This window comes from Nuphar pumila, chromosome 3 (assembly GCF_984573655.1).
Source record: "Nuphar pumila chromosome 3, dmNupPumi1.hap1.1, whole genome shotgun sequence".
NCBI classification, from domain to species: Eukaryota; Viridiplantae; Streptophyta; class Magnoliopsida; order Nymphaeales; family Nymphaeaceae; genus Nuphar; species Nuphar pumila.
Genome location: NC_143251.1, coordinates 116,872,214 through 116,888,492, shown reverse-complemented (window position 1 = coordinate 116,888,492; position 16,279 = coordinate 116,872,214). Strand labels below are relative to the sequence as shown.

The 16,279-nt window shown below is 40.5% G+C and overlaps 1 protein-coding gene across 1 annotated transcript; it reads left to right on the top strand.

The window, feature by feature from the left end:
• The first annotated feature begins 384 nt into the window (after nucleotides 1-384).
• Nucleotides 385-15,262, top strand: LOC149843413 (cellulose synthase-like protein G2). The gene is made up of 6 exons (XM_090000907.1): nucleotides 385-1,005; nucleotides 2,004-2,174; nucleotides 4,793-4,909; nucleotides 9,354-9,803; nucleotides 12,761-13,111; nucleotides 14,606-15,262. The coding sequence occupies exons 1-6, from the start codon at nucleotides 418-420 to the stop codon at nucleotides 15,161-15,163; spliced, it is 2,235 nt and encodes a 744-aa protein (XP_089857033.1). The 5' UTR covers nucleotides 385-417; the 3' UTR covers nucleotides 15,164-15,262.
• Nucleotides 15,263-16,279: the final 1,017 nt, after the last annotated feature.

Genomic DNA, 16,279 nt, shown 5'->3' with positions numbered 1-16,279 from the left:
TTCGCAACTCTAGTTATAGGCAAATCCGATCAACTATCAACCAGGATGGATTCACCTCCACTATACTAGGCCTTGTTGTCAGATGGTGGGTGACACGTGGTCAACTCAAAGTAAATATGGTCAGATCCAAAATTGATTAGATCCAGGTCCATTTTGTCACGGATCAACAATTCCCAAATTGAAAATATGTTCTATGAGAATCATAGGGATATTTTCTTAAATTAATTGTCACCATAGGGATAAGATCCAATCACACAGGCAGGCCTCTTCCACATATGGCCTAGTGGAGGCTGGATCTGAACCCGGACCCACCTCTCTCTCTCTCTCCCATACACACACACGTCTATATCTATACACCCACAGGCCCGATCAGTTCTCACCTTCTCTGTGTTTTTTTTTTCTGTGTGTGTGTGAGCAATGGAGAAGCAACATCTCTCACTACACACAATCCAAACACTACCACAGCTCTGGTTCAACCGTTTCCATGCTGTAGTTTATACATGTGCACTCTTTATCCTCTTCTACAACAGGCTCCTCTCTCTCATCCAAGCCCCAACCATACTCTCCTTCACCTCCTTACTCACCATCACCCTTGCAGACCTTGTGCTCTCCTTGATGTGGATCCTCTGCCAAGCCTTCCGTTGGACCCCGGTGCGGCGCCGTGCCTTCCCGGAGAACCTCATGGCCAAGCTCCCTGAAGCCGAGCTGCCAGCTCTTGACGTCTTTATATGCACTGCTGATCCCTACAAGGAGCCCCCGATCGACGTCGCAAACACGGCATTATCGGTCATGGCGTTTGATTATCCTGCCGACAAGATCTCGGTGTATGTCTCCGACGACGGCGGGTCCAAGCTCACCCTCTTTGCTTTCATGGAGGCTGCTAGGTTTGCCAAGCGATGGATACCCTTCTGCAAGGAGCATAGGATAAAGGAAAGGAACCCACAAGCTTATTTCACTAGTGCAAGTAACAACGGGCATACACTCAAGGGATGGAGGGACTTGAAGGTAAATTCTGTGTTTGTTTGTGCATCATATGCTTGTCAGCACAATTGGCAATAGTTAGTGGTTGAGCCATTTGGTACACACACCCTCTTGTAGTCGACACTTGGCTTACTTGATAAAATTCATTTGGTAAATTGCCAACACTAACCTATACTTATCATGCTATATTCCATCACCACACACTCTCTCTCTCTCTCTCTCTATATATATATATATATATATATATATATATATATGGGTCCATGTTAAATTATGTGCTAAATGGGTTTTTGGAGCTTTTTATTTTATTTTTAAATTCTGACCATACAGATGTGATCTATGTACTTGATTTTATAAGAATTAGCTCTTAAAACATTTGATTTCAACACATGGGTGGGTTTTTATAAAGTTCGAAAAATCAATGGTCCAAAATATTTGCAAATTTTTGAGACTCTAAACATCATTTTTTCATAAAAAAACACATCAGGTATGGATTTTTAGTAAATCGACCGTGCCCAACACATTTATGGAGCCGAAACTACATAAAAAGCACCGAAGAAGCCCGAAAAACTCATTTAGCACGTGGTTTAGCACCAAATGGGTTTAGCACGGACCATTTTCCTATATATATATATATATACCACTAGAATACTATAATAATATGAACTAGACATTTTAGATGACTTATTTTTTGCAAATCTGAACTTATAAATGTTTTCAAATTGTTCCATTTGCTAGGAATCCACTGTTGGATCATGCTTTTCTGATTCAAAAATGATTTTTGGATGCTTGAATATTTATGAAAAAATTCAATTCAATTGATTTTCAAGCCTTAAAAATCATATTTATATATCGCAATAGGATCATTCAAGAGCTGGTTCCTTTAAACCAAGAATATAGATCACATTAGTTAGAGTTAGCACGTGTGGTGCGATCTCTTGTTAATTATTTATTTATTTAATTCTTCCTAAGCAACTATATAATCCCAAAGTTGATTGTTTTTTAATTAATCATTAATGAAGGCCATGTATGAGGAGATGAAAGAGAGGGTAGAAAGTGCACTAGAAAGAGGGGATGTGTCCGATGATCAAGTTACCAATGAAGAAGATCACAATGCTTTTAACAAGTGGACGGCCGGATTTACTCGCAAGGATCATCCTACCTTCATTGAGGTTTTCTCTTTCTCTGCATGTGTATGTGTGCACGTGTGAACACCTTTTTTTTTTTTTGAAAATGGGAATAAATAAACTTCTTTTTTGACGTCCCTAGTATGGGTTGAGGGCAGTTCTTGTGTTTTCTCCACGAGGACTCTCTCCCCTACTCACAAGGAAATGTTTTCCTTAGTTTTGACTTGCAGCTAAATACATGGGGATTCGGATCTGGATCGGATTCAAAATAAGCAAAAATTAAGGAGCACTTTAACTAAAAAATATATCTACACCTTAATCAAGCACCTTTGTATTATACATATATTGCAACATTATGTTACTTCGGTCAAAGGTGTTTCATAGTAACCAGGGTAAATATATATCCCTAGATTCCATAATATGGATCAAAGAATTGTCCCAATCTTATTAATACAAGACAAAATCAAGGGGCCACATCCAATGTGGTGTTCTCCTTAATTCAATGTGGTCTTTTCTTTTTCTTTTACTGTTTCCTTAATAAATAAGTGACTGACTTGGAGATTCAAATCTATGCTGACAACCTCACCACTTTACTGTTGCACTAAACAATCTAAGAGCCGATTAAGTCATAATGTATACAACCGATCCATGCTTATATTTAGGGGTGGCAAAACCTGACACGACCAGCCAACCCGCCTCTTAGGCCGGTTCGGGTTTGGAAAAAATGAACCCGTTTAATAAACGGGTCGACACACCTAACCCGTTTATTAAACGGGTCGGGTTCTTGTTAGGGGTATGCCAACCCGCCTGACCCGTTTAATAAACAGGTTAGGCGGTTGGGTCGACCCGCCAACCCGCCAACCCGACCCGCTGACCCGCCAACTAGTCTGCCAACCCGTCAACCTGACCCATCAACCCGACCCGCCAACCTGCTTACCTGCCAACCCGATCCGTCAACCCGCGAACCTGACCCGCGAACCTGAAAACCCGTTTACCCGACCCAACCTATTTATTAAATGGGTTGGCGGGTCGTGTCGGGTTACCCGTTTATTAAATGGGTCGGTTCGTGTTTGCCACAGCCGACCCGTTTAATAAACGGGTCGGGTTTGGTTGAGGTATGCTGACACGCCAACCCGCCAACCCGACCCAATTGCCACCCCTACTTATATTCAATGCATATCTCACTTAGAAATTGTACATCTGTGCCAATGGGCCCCACACACCTTCATTAATTTTATGTTTGGGAGCTGGTGTTGGGAGAGGAGATGAGAGTGAAGATGAAAATGAGAGTTGAGGATGAACTTGTTAACATCCTTGAGAGGATCTAGTTGAAAATGGCCCATCTCCACTCATATCACAATTGTCAGTATCGGTGGGTATCGGTCTGAATCGGATCGTATCACCAGAAAATCGATACCATACTAACCTGAATCGGCTATTTTTTAATAAATATAAAATAGTTTAAAATTATTTTTAATATTATTTTAATGGCTTTAACATGTGTTATGTTGTGATTGACACATTATATTTTTTAATTAAAGTTTGGCTAATTTAGAAACAATTCACTTGAGAATAGGTATCGGTGGATTCACCTGAATCGGTATAAATTATGGGAACTTGTGATTGTTATGTTCGGGCAATGGAACAAAAATGATAAAAAAATTATAATCCAAAATTGTCTTGGTATTCCACACTGAAGTCATAGAAATGAGAACCCTAGGAAAATAATAGAGGGAATTTGGATGAGAGCTTGACCGTGAAAGTAAAACATGTCGTTACAGCTAGTGCACGTCTCCTTGTGTTGGGACGTTGCAAGTTCAAATCCCAATGCTATCATTGTATAACTGGTAGGGTCTGCCTAACCCCAACTTGCCTTTAAAAAAATGTCCTTTGAATTATGTCGCTTGCTAGCACAACCACCAATCCCATGAATTTGGGATGGCCACGTGATATGGAGCATTGACCCCTATAATCAAACAAAAGTAGACATTTTGTGTGGCCATAACAAGTCAAGAGTCCAGATCCAACCTCAAGTAGGTTCTAACTTGGTCCAGCATGATCAAAATTTATGGTGCTGGACATGAATCATGGTCTAACATCTATATATATATATATATATAGGTACATGTTAAATGAAATATAGTAAAATAAACATGCTAAATAGGTTTTTTATGTTTTTTTTATTTTATTTTTAAATTATGACCACACAAATATGATCTATGTACTTGATTTTATAGGGACTAGTTGTTGAGGTGTTTGATGACACATTGGTGAGTTTTTATAATGTTAGAAAAATCCACTGTATAAGATCTTTATAAATTTTTGAGCCTCCAAATATCATTTTTTTCATAAAAATAGATGATTCAGGTGTGAATTTCTCGTAAATCGATCATGCCAAACATATTTATGTGGTCAAAACTGTAAAAAAAAACACTGAAAAAAAAAACCATTTATCACGTAGCTATTTCTTTCTCTCTCTATATATATAATTAAATATCCAACCCAGAATCGCAATGGCCCAATTGCAAGAGAAACTGAGCTGTCATGAATGAATAAATTTGTTATTTTTTTATTTTTTTCCTTAGCACAACTGGGCCATATTTATATATATATATATCATTGAAATTCTTTTTCCTTAGGATATCTCACAGGTCTATTAAATTTTCTTGGACAGGTGTTGATAGGGACAGATAAAGATATGGATGCTATGGGGGCATGTCATGCCCAACCTGGTCTACGTGTCAAGACAAAAGAGCTTGACTTGCCATCACCACTTCAAGGCTGGAGCCCTCAATGCATTGGTAAGTACAAAAGTATGATGATGATGATGATGTTACTGGTGATTATGTTCATGATGTCAGTGAATGATGCTACTATTGATGATATACGTCCAGGCACATGGTCATGGTGGGTTGGGGGAAGCAGATTCACCGTTGTTAGCTTAACACTTATATAGTGTCTGCCGTCTCTTTAGATCCCCCTTTAGAATTAAGGCGTTTGTGTTGAAGGGTAACACTTTCCGTGCATAAAAAATCACAAAAAAGTGTTACAGTTGGAACAAAGTCCAACCACCCTCCGTCGGACTTTGTTTTCACTGGGAATGCAGCGTAGAAAGCAGGCTGAGGCGAGCAATTCTCTGCGGAAAGGGAATTCACTTGTTTGCATGCACCACAAATCCACGATATGGGCCTCACAGGAAAAGTCCACTTTTCCATGGTAAAAAGATGTTTTCCGTGACAGACAAACGGGCTCTTAGGTATTAATCATGGGCTCTAGTAATTTTGAGTACCTAAAGTCTCATGAGACCAATAGTAATTTTAAGTACCTAAAGTCTCATGAGACCAATAATGACACCGGGCAGTGTTACCATCTCATGACAAAGACAGCTGAAAAAACCTTAGAATGACGAACAATGAGGCGCCTGACAGTATTACTATCAGGGGCACCTTGAATGCCGTTCATCTCAAGATAAACGTCACTGAAAAGACCATGAAAGATGCTCATCCCTTAGATGGCCTCACTTTATTGTTTTTTAATGTCGTCCCTAGTGTGGATGGATGACACTGGAAGGATTTAAAATGGACGGCTCAAAATGAGTTGTTTGAAGATGGCTTTTGAGTGAACCACTAGTTGGGATCCAGGACTTGTTTAACTGATTGCTTATGTGACAGAAACCAATAATATGACAGCTGTGTCAGTGGGATGGGGCCTGCATTTTATTGTTGTTGGTCCACTGTTACCATCCATGGTGAAGCAGGTTATATGTTCCCCCCCCCCGAACAGGGGAGTTAGCTACATCTCATCTTCGGGGTCCCAAAGAGCACCACGTATGTAAGCATGCGCGTCTCATATCCCCATGTTTGTCAGCATTAATTAGCGTTGGAGTTTGATGCGATTGCAAAGACTTAAGTACCCTCTTATCCATTGGTGCAAAAAAAAATGACGATTCTTGAAAAGGAGTGGTTGTAAAGACTTAAGTGCCCCGAAGATGATTATTTAAGACCCAGTCTCTGCACTGCAGGATTATCCGAGAAAGAAATCTCCCCTGGAGGAGGCCATGAACATCAACCTTCTCTCTCTCTTCTCTTTCTGCTTCTGTGCACATCCAGCAGAAGATCATACATTGCTCCATCAAGCACCGACTGACCTGCACATTGATTGTTGTGGAGCCTGATTCAGAGTTTTTACCCTTACAAGAGGAGGGTTTGAGGGCTCCTTCCAACGTGGGTAGCATCATTCAACTAAATGAGTTGTAGATCCTGATTCAGAGTTTTTATCCTTACAGGAGAGGGGTCTGGGAGCTCCTCCCAACGTGGGTAGCATCATTCAACTTGAAGAGTTGTAGAGTCTGATTCAAAGTTTTTACCCTTACAGAAAGGGGGGTCTGAGGGCTCCTCCCAGCGTGGGTAGCATCATTCAACTTGAAGAGTTGTGGAATCTGATTCAGAGTTTTTACCCTTACAGAAGGGGGCTCTGAGGGCTCCTCCCAGCGTGGGTAGCATCATTCAACTTGATGAGTTGTGGAGTCTGATTCAGAGTTTTTTCCCTTATAGGAGGAGGGTTTGAGGGCTCCTCCCAGCGTGGATAGCATCGTTCAACTTGATTCATTGTGGAGATTGATTTAAAGTTTTTGCCCTTATAGGAGGAGGGTTTGGGGGCTCCTCCCAGCGTGGGTAGCATCGTTCAACTTGATTCGTTGTGGAACCTGATTTAGAGTTTTTGCCCTTACAGGAGGGGGGTCCGGGGGCTCCCCCGGCATGGGTCCCGGGTGTCATGGTCAAAAAATGCACAGGGTATCGTGGTGAGAAAGACATATTTTTGTTCCAAGCAAGGTTGAAAGAAATCAATGGAAAATCCAGCAAGGAGCATGCCAGAATCAAGATGTGGATGTCAAACGAGAATGGTGTTGTGCAACTCAAATAACACAGAATAATAGAGGTCTGGTTTTTAGTTAAATAGGGGAATGAAATAACAATATAAATCACTGAAAATTTACAGAAATAAACTAGACTCAATAACGAAGACCCCACTTTTTATGGATTTGGAATATGACCTCCGGTTAGGGAGATATGACCGTGACAAGTTGATCCTAATTCGGCTAACGATTTACAGCGATTTGCTTACTAAATAATACTACAAATCGCTATAATGATTTATGGAAGACACTGCAAATCGCTATAGTGAGATTCAAAAACACTATAAATCGCTATAGCGATTTGCAGAAAACACTACAAATCGCTATAGTGAGATTCAAAAACACTATAAATCGCTATAGCGATTTGCAGAAAACACTACAAATCGCTATAGTGAGATCCAAAAACACTATAAATCGCTATAGCGATTTACAAAAAATACTACAAATCGCTATAGTGAGATCCAAAAACACTATAAATCGCTATAGCGATTTGCGGGCTCGTTAGAGACCAAAAAATACTACAAATTGCTGTAGGAAAGCCCGATAACACTACAAATCGCTGTTGCAAGGCCCCAAAAAAATTTGGTCCGGAGGGCGCTGCCGGGGGGAGCCCCCCTCCTGTAAGGGCAAAAACTCTAAATCAGGCTCCACAACTCATCAAGTTGAATGATGTTACCCACGCTGGGAGGAGCCCCCAAACCCTTCTCCTGTAAGGGCAAAACTCTGAATCAGGCTCTACAACGAATCAAGTTGAACGATGCTATCCACGTTGGGAGGAGCCCCCAAACCCTCCTCCTATAAGGGCAAAAACTATGAATCAAGCTCTACAGCTCATCAAGTTGAACGTTGCTATAGTCAGTGTGCAAGTCAGTCGGTGTTTGATGGAGCAATATAAGATCGTCTGTTGGATATGCACAGAAGTAGAGAGAGAAGGGAGAGAGAGTGAGAGGGTTGATGTTCATGGCCTTCTCTAGGGAGAACTCTTTGCCTCCCTTGATTTCTTCTCTAGAGAGAGAGGGGGTTTTACAGTGTTTTACGGAGAAAGAAGAAGAAGAATTTGAAGAGTCAACATCATCCTCGACTTTCTGGATGGAGGACATGTTTGTCCTTTTTTTGAACTGTTTGTTTTTTCTTTTTTGAATGAAAGGCATTTTTGTCATTTTCTCAAACCATCACTTTATGAGAAGAATAGCAAGAAAGGGTACTGAAGTCTTTGCAACCACACCAGATTCCAATGCTTAGTGATGTCAACATACACGGGAATACGAGCCTCATGTTCTTGTATACGTGGTGCTCATTCAAAGTCCCGAACACAGACGTGGGATTCAGTGAATCATCCAGGGGGAACATACACCACCCTCTCCCATCAAGGGTACTGATTCTGATTCCCATATAAATGAGAAAACAACTCATTGGCCCAACCTACATTAGAGTCTGTACCCAGAGGCGTGGTCTTGTGTCCTAATTGGACAAAATACAATTATTCTGCTCAGAACACTGGATTTGCTTTGCTATATCCAAGGATTCCTGTCTCACTAGTTCCTGTATATTACATAGTCGATCACAAATGTTGTCCAAGGCCAGCTTCTCAAGGAATAGAAAGGGATGAGGTTTTGAAAATACCTCACTATTCACAATATTTACTAGCTGTGAAAATCCTGATAATTTCACAAGATTTTCTGGAGCTCACATATTCTCAATACATGGCAATATTATTCGACATTATCATGATTTCGTTAGTTTTTTATACTTATGTTGTTTCCCTCTAATTATTCTTCTTATAACTTTAACTACAAGTGTACCAAGATTTTAAAAAAAAATCTTGATGCATTTATAGTTAAAAACATAAGAAAGCAATTGGATATGTTTTATATGTTTTAAAACAAACTAAACCATTTCAATATATCATGAGATTTTCCTTGCTGAGAAAACTCGAGAATGAGTTCTGTAACCGATACATTATGGGGAGGCTGGCCCAAGTTTTCTTTTCATGAATAAAAAAAAACAACAACTACGCTAGTTAATCAGGGACCAGACTGTGAAGGGTGGAGAAAACTTTCATAGGTAAATTTTCTCACCCTAAAAATGGCATGCCTTTTTTGGTCATCTTGCCCAGAGAAAATGAATCGCATGTTTGCAACACTGTGAAGCGCTTTCTCCATGAGAAAATATGTCTTACTTCTTCATGTGAGAAATCATTTCACAGGTTCGCCAAACGTGCCCTAAGACTTAGTGATACGCATTATGTTCATAGCTTATCCACAAACTAAGTAGCATATTTTACACTTGTGACTACAAAGCATTGACATAACTGTTCCTGTATTGTGAAGCTAAGAGTATCATCTGTGATGAGCAATGCTCCCATACTTCTGAACCTGGATTGCGACATGTACTCGAACGATCCGGTCGCACCCTGCCGAGCTCTATGTTTCTTGCTCGATCCAGCTCTACGCACTGATCTCGCGTTCGTGCAGTTCCCCCAGATCTACCCTGGCATCAACAAGAATGACATCTATGGCAATGAGTATAAGCGCCTGTTTCAGATCAATCCTTTGGGTATGGATGGATCACAAGGCCCAAATTACCTCGGCACCGGGTGTTTTTTCCAGCGCAGAGCTTTCGCCGGCAACCCTTCATCACCACCACATCCGGAAGTCATACTGGAAAACTCTTCCTGCAAGAATGAAGGTAGACAGCCAATTTGGTCAGAGGTAACCATGGAAGAAGCTCATCATGTTGCAGGGTGCAATTACGAGCAAGGAACTGAATGGGGTTCCACTGTAAGTATATGTATGCCCTGAACATATTAGGCCCCATTTTTCGTTCTGCCCCATAGTTTTGAAGTGTTTCATGATAGATCTGAACCATTAGATGTGTTTAGCTTGTTCGATTTAGTGGGAATCGACTCTTAGATCATGTTTTTTGGACGAAAAAATATAATTTTATGAGCCGAGAAAAACTGATACCTTCATAGACATTGATTTTAGATCACCAAAAAAGCCTGTATGCAGGTCTCCAAAAGCCAGTTCCCACTAAACAAAACCTATAAATTACATCTATGGTGTTAGATGTGAGAAAAAAACCCAAAAAAGATATTTTTTGAGGGGGCAGAATGGAGCAGAACGAGAAGGTGGGCTGGAGGAGCGCATTGCCCACATATAGAACTCAACATATTAGGCCCCATTTCTCATTCTGTCCCATAGGTTTTAAGTGTTTTATGATAGATATGAACCCGTTAGATGTGTTTATCATGCTTTATTTAGTGGGAATCGACTCTTGGATCATATTTTTTTGATGAAAAAATATATATTTATGAGCTGGAAAAAACTGATACCTTCGTAGCCATTGATTTTGGATCATTAGAAAAACCTGTATACAGGTCAGATTCCGGTGATCCAAAAGTCTATTCCCACTAAACAAAACCTGTAGATCACATCTATGGTGTTAGAATTGAGAAAAAAGTTACTTAAAACTACGATTTTTGAAGGGGTCCTAACGAGACCTAACTAAAAAGAGAGCCTAAGAAACACATTAATTACTCTCTCTCTCTCTCTCTCTATATATATATATATATATATATATATCAGGGTAATACATGCATGCTCCATGACACATGCTAAATGGGTTTCAGGTTATTTTTAATTTTTTACGGCACGGATGTGATCTATGTATTTGATTTTATATGGATAAGCTCTTGGAGTTTTCTATTCTAACACATGGGTGGGGTTTTATAAGGTTCAAAAAATCAACATTGCACGATCATTGTAAAATTTCTAGGCTCCACTTATCATTTTCTTCATTGAAAGCACATGTACTGGGTGTGGAATCCTAGTAAATCGACCATAAAAATATGGTTTTACCGAGTATGGCCCTGTCTGGTTCATGTTATCGGGTTCATGTATGGTTTCTCTTATGGTTACTTCGATTAAACTCGAGTTTGGACCCGATCGAGGCTAGGGTTTGAACCAAACCTGACCCATTTACACCCCTAAGCATATTTCATTTAGCACAAAGGTATTACCCATATCCACACACACATACACTCATATAGTAATGATGATAGAAGCTTTAGATTTTCAAATTTCTTGATTTTTTTTGTTGATCAGACCCTATAGATATGATCTATAAGCATTATTTAGTATAAGATAAGTTTTGGATATGTGATTAATGTATACATGTAGTTTTTTAAGACATTTAAAAATCAATGGCTCACAATGTATCAAAATTGTATGACTTAAAAATCCTATTTTTATGTCCAAAAAACATGATCCAAAGTATGATTCCTGTCAAATAAACTATGTTGAGTACATTGAGAAGATACAACCACAACTATGACATTTTAGTTCGTGTGAGTAGGTGCTCCGGGAGAACCATAGCATATATATATATATATATATATATATATATATATATATATATATATATATATATAGGGTTTCAAAAATCAATAGCTTACAATATCTTGAACCCTCAAAAAATTATGTTTTTAAATCGAGAAAATATAGTCTAAGGGTCCATTCTTACCATGCTGAATACATCTTTGAGATTAGATTTGCTCAAAATAACATCCTCCTATGAGTTCCAACTAGGATTTTCTTACCCACGAGACTAGCAAATATTTTTCCCTTCCGCCCCTCTCCTTACGCACACACACCCACACACGTGAGTGCGCACACACACACACACACACATATATATATATATAGGGGTGCACAAAGAGCCGAGCTAGCTTGAGCTCGGCTCGAACTCACCTGGGTAAGTAAAGGAGCCAGAGCTTGATCAAACTTTGAAACTCGATAAAGCTCGGTTAATGCAGTCATATAATGACTAATTTTAACATATATAATTTGTTTATTAAAAAGTGCAAAAGGTCGTTTCACCCAAGTGGTGAGGGCATCATGCATTCGTGCGTGAGGAGCAGGGGTCAATTTCGGCCATTTACACATGTTTGAAAACTGTTTTTTTAAAACAAGTCAACTCAGCTTTAGCCGAGCCAAGTTTGTACATTAGGTTTTCAGGCTCAAGCTCGAGCCGAGCTTGAACACAAATTTTTTTGAACGAGCTGCGCTTTTTGAGCCTAAGCTTGGCTCGTGTGCACCCCTACTCATAAGTGAACACTATAGATACCGGCTACCTATTCTCTTTGTGTGTAACTTCTACCTATAGATATGTTTGCATTAATTTTAGGCATGAGAAATGAGTTAGATATGAGGTGTGTCATGCTTGACCCGGCTTTGTATTTAAGTTCTGGAGAGTGGTCTGGTTCCAAATCCAGAGATGACTCGGATCTCACCAACGAAACTTGAATCTTTGATTATCTGATTCATTGTGATACTCAACCATTCAAAACTATTGATTTTCACGTGGAAATGATAAAGTGTTTGGATTAGACCCGATTTCTCACAAGGTTCAACCAGGTTTGATTACCTGCCTGACCTGGATCTCACTGGATTGGTTATGTTCACACTTAGGGTTGAACATCTGGCTGGGTATCCCATGGGCACTATCACTTACCCAGCCCAAGATATATAGACTGTTTTTTTTTTATTTATTTACACCCAGAAACCACCCCAGTATCATAGACCTATAGCAGCACTGGCTCTGCCTGCCATACTTACCATCACTATCCTGCCAGCATAAAACTCCATGCATTTATTATTGGTACTAGATTTTGGACATTCCTTGGGATGAACGGTTATTTGTTTACTTTCTAACAAGTTTTTATGCTTAATTACAGATTGGATTTAGGTATGGGTCCTTGGTTGAGGATTTTTACACAGGCTATGACCTGCACTGTGAGGGATGGCGGTCAGTGTTTTGCAATCCACCAGAGCCATCTTTTGTGGCCGACTTCCCCATCTCCTTGAATGACATGATGGGACAGTGCAAGAGGTGGAGCGTGGGGCTGCTGGAAGTGTCCTTCTCCTGCTTCAAGTGCCCTCTTACCTATGGCACCCGAAGGGCCTCTCTAATCAATGCCCTGTCCTACGCACACTATGCCTTCTGGCCACTGTGGTCCATACCCGTTATCATCTACGCCCTCCTCCCACAGTTTGCTCTCCTTGTTGGTCTACCACTCTTTCCTAAGGTCTCTCTCTCTCTCTCTCTCTCTCTCTCTCTCTCTCTCTCTCTATATATATATATATATATATATATATATATATATATATATATATATATATATATATATATATATATATATATATATATATGGTAGAAACCATGGTTGTAGGTTGCATTTTTTCAATCAAACCTCATGGGTGTCAACGGGTCATATTTACCAGGAACAAACCCTATAGGGTCCGGGTATGATGATAAATAAGAAGACCCGATTAAGACTTGGGTTGGGGCCCGAAGGTCAGATTAATACGTGGATCCGGGTATAGTTTGCGAAATTTTATACCAGACCCGGGCCTGACCTGAGTTTAGATTAAGATCAGCAAGTTTTTCAATGTAAAAATGATAAAAAATAAGGTTTGGGTCTGGTTCATGTAGTTCTTATCGGGTCTGGGTATGGTTTATTTTATAACGGACCTGATTAGACCCGGGTTTGGACCTGATACCATACCCAAAAATCAGATCCAGGTATATGGTTCTACCCTGGTCCGAACCGAACCCGACCCGTTGACACCCCTACTTAGAGCCGTACCTGTGTTTTATGGGGCCTGAGGCGGAGGGAAAAAATGGGCCCCCTATTAATAGTAGGAGTTCGGGGGCAGCGCCTCCGATTTTTTTTTAAAGAATCAAAATAACAATAAAATTTGCATTCACATTAAATAAATATAATATTTCAAATATTTATATTATATTAAATAAAATAGGGGAGCTCGGGCGTTAAAAATGGGCCCCTAAAATTTTTTTGGGCCCAGGGGCCCAAGCCTCATTGGCCTCTTTACAGGTCCGGCTCTGCCCCCTACTCATAGGCTATGTTTGGGAGCCTTACAAAGGGATGGAAACAAGATTTCAGTCTGTTGCAAAAATATCATTTTTTGCCAATGTGTGATATTGAGAGATGGAGTTGCCAAAAACATCTTCTCGTGAAAGGTGTTGAAATGTGGTGTTAGCTTGCCAGCACCAGTCCCAAAGACATCCTTTCAGCAATGCCTCTGATCCCAAACAGTAAGAATATAGGAACATGGTGGAAACCACAACACAATGGCTAACTCAAGGCTTGCAAACATAGCCATAGATATATTTTAGCATAATTTGTTTGATAGGAATCATGGGCTAAATACATGGGGATTCAAATCGAAATAGGATTTGGAACAGCCAAAAATTGCAAAACCTTCATCCTGGATCCCACCCATTTACATCCCTAAGGTTTTACATCCAAGGGGGCGATTGACAAAGGAACGATTGAGACCATGAATCCTTCCCTACTGCCCTACATGGGTGGTTCCTTCATTATCAAAGAAAAATGAGAAACCTGGATCATTTCATGAACTGGACACTCTTTTCAAGACATTATTATTCACTAATTAAGTGGGATAGTTGAGAACTATTCAGCAATATCACCTTGATAGTAAAAGCAGCTTTTTGCATAACTAGCAAATGAAAATTGACACCATGTTTTTTCTTGTAGGCATCTGATCCATGGATCTATCTCTACACTTACCTCTTCCTCGGCTCCTATGGTCAAGACATGATTGATTACATCATGGAGGGAGGTACACTTGCAAGGTGGTGGAGTGATCAAAGGATGTGGATGATCAAAGGGGTCTCCTGCTTCCCCTTTGGCCTCCTTGAGTACTTGTTGCAACATATGGGCATCTCTATGTCTGTCTTCAACATAACCAGCAAGGTTGCAGATGATCAAGTCGCGAAGCGATACAAACAAGGCGTGTTTGAATTCGGAGACACTTCGCCGATGTTCTTCACCATTTCTGCAGCTGCAGTAATCAGCTTGGTCACACTGATAGTTGGTGCAGTTAGAGCAGTGATTCAAGGGGCTGTGGAGGATATGTTTGTTCAGTTGTTCATCTCTGGCTTTGTTGTGGTGAACTCTTGGCCCATATATGAGGCCTTGGTGGTTAGGAAGGACAGAGGAAGGATGCCGAAGAAGATCACCATGTTGGCCGGGTTGGCTGGCTGTGCTTTCTATTTAATGGCTGAGTTTGCTAGGAGAAACCAGTGTACCTGAAAACTTCTGATGGTAAATCAGATCCACAATTAAAGCCCTTTCAGTTTGTAATCCTAAATCTTACAAATAATTTAAGGTGTGATATATAAACATTATATATTAGAATATAACAGTTAACATGGTTATTTTACACGAGCAAGCTTGTGTTAGGCTCGTCTCATTCTTTCATGAGCCAAGCTCGAGCTGGGCTCGAGTAAACACGAACATGAGTCGAGTCACAAGCTCTACCAATTGGTAAATGAGCCAAGCCTGAACATGCCCTATTCGGTTCTTTTTGGCTCATTTTTTTTTTCATGAGGAACCAAAAAACCAGCTCAGGGATCAGAAACCTAATCGTGCTGGCTATGCTTGTTGTACTTCCGGTGGGCTTCCCGGTGATGTAAACCGGTGGCGGACTCCTTGCTCTCAGAGAGTTGCCTGGTTTGGGCACAAGCAAGGGACATAATGCCCTTACCCCTTCTTATTTGCAAAGAGCTGATGCTCATGAGTCTAGTGGCCAAGCCCCCCCTCCACTACACCAAACCCTTTGGGGGTTTTTGTTGGGCTCATTTACCAGCCCTACTTGGGGTTGCAAACATGGTTTCATTTTTAGATTCAGATCCGATTTGAGTTGAGATATAAACCTCTGGATCTGCTTTTTGTTTTTTGGTTTTTTCTGAATAACCAGGAAAAAACACCTCAAGCTTGTTACTGTTAATACCCCAGGTCCCCCCCCTGGGCCCCTCCCCATCATAGAATACACCTATCTTCAGCCTTGCTGCAAGGGACGTGCATTTGTGGGTTTTGAACTCCTGACCTCTTTTCAACTTGGAGATGTTTTCCGAGCCTAGCCATCGTGGGCAACTTTGGATCTACTGAAGATGGGTAAAATATTAAAATCCATTGATTTTCGGGGGAGGAAGAGAGATAAGACCTGCCAGATTAGATTTGATTCCAACCTGAATCCGACCAAATTTTCTTAATCGATATTAGCCCAGATTTAGATATACCCAAGTAACCCAACCATATTTGTTCCGGACCCGACCCGACCCATATTCGGCAACTAGATTATCGGATCCGGGTCTAAGTTCCGACCCGTTTTTATTCCCGTAATCCGGTGCATTAACCTGGCCCTCC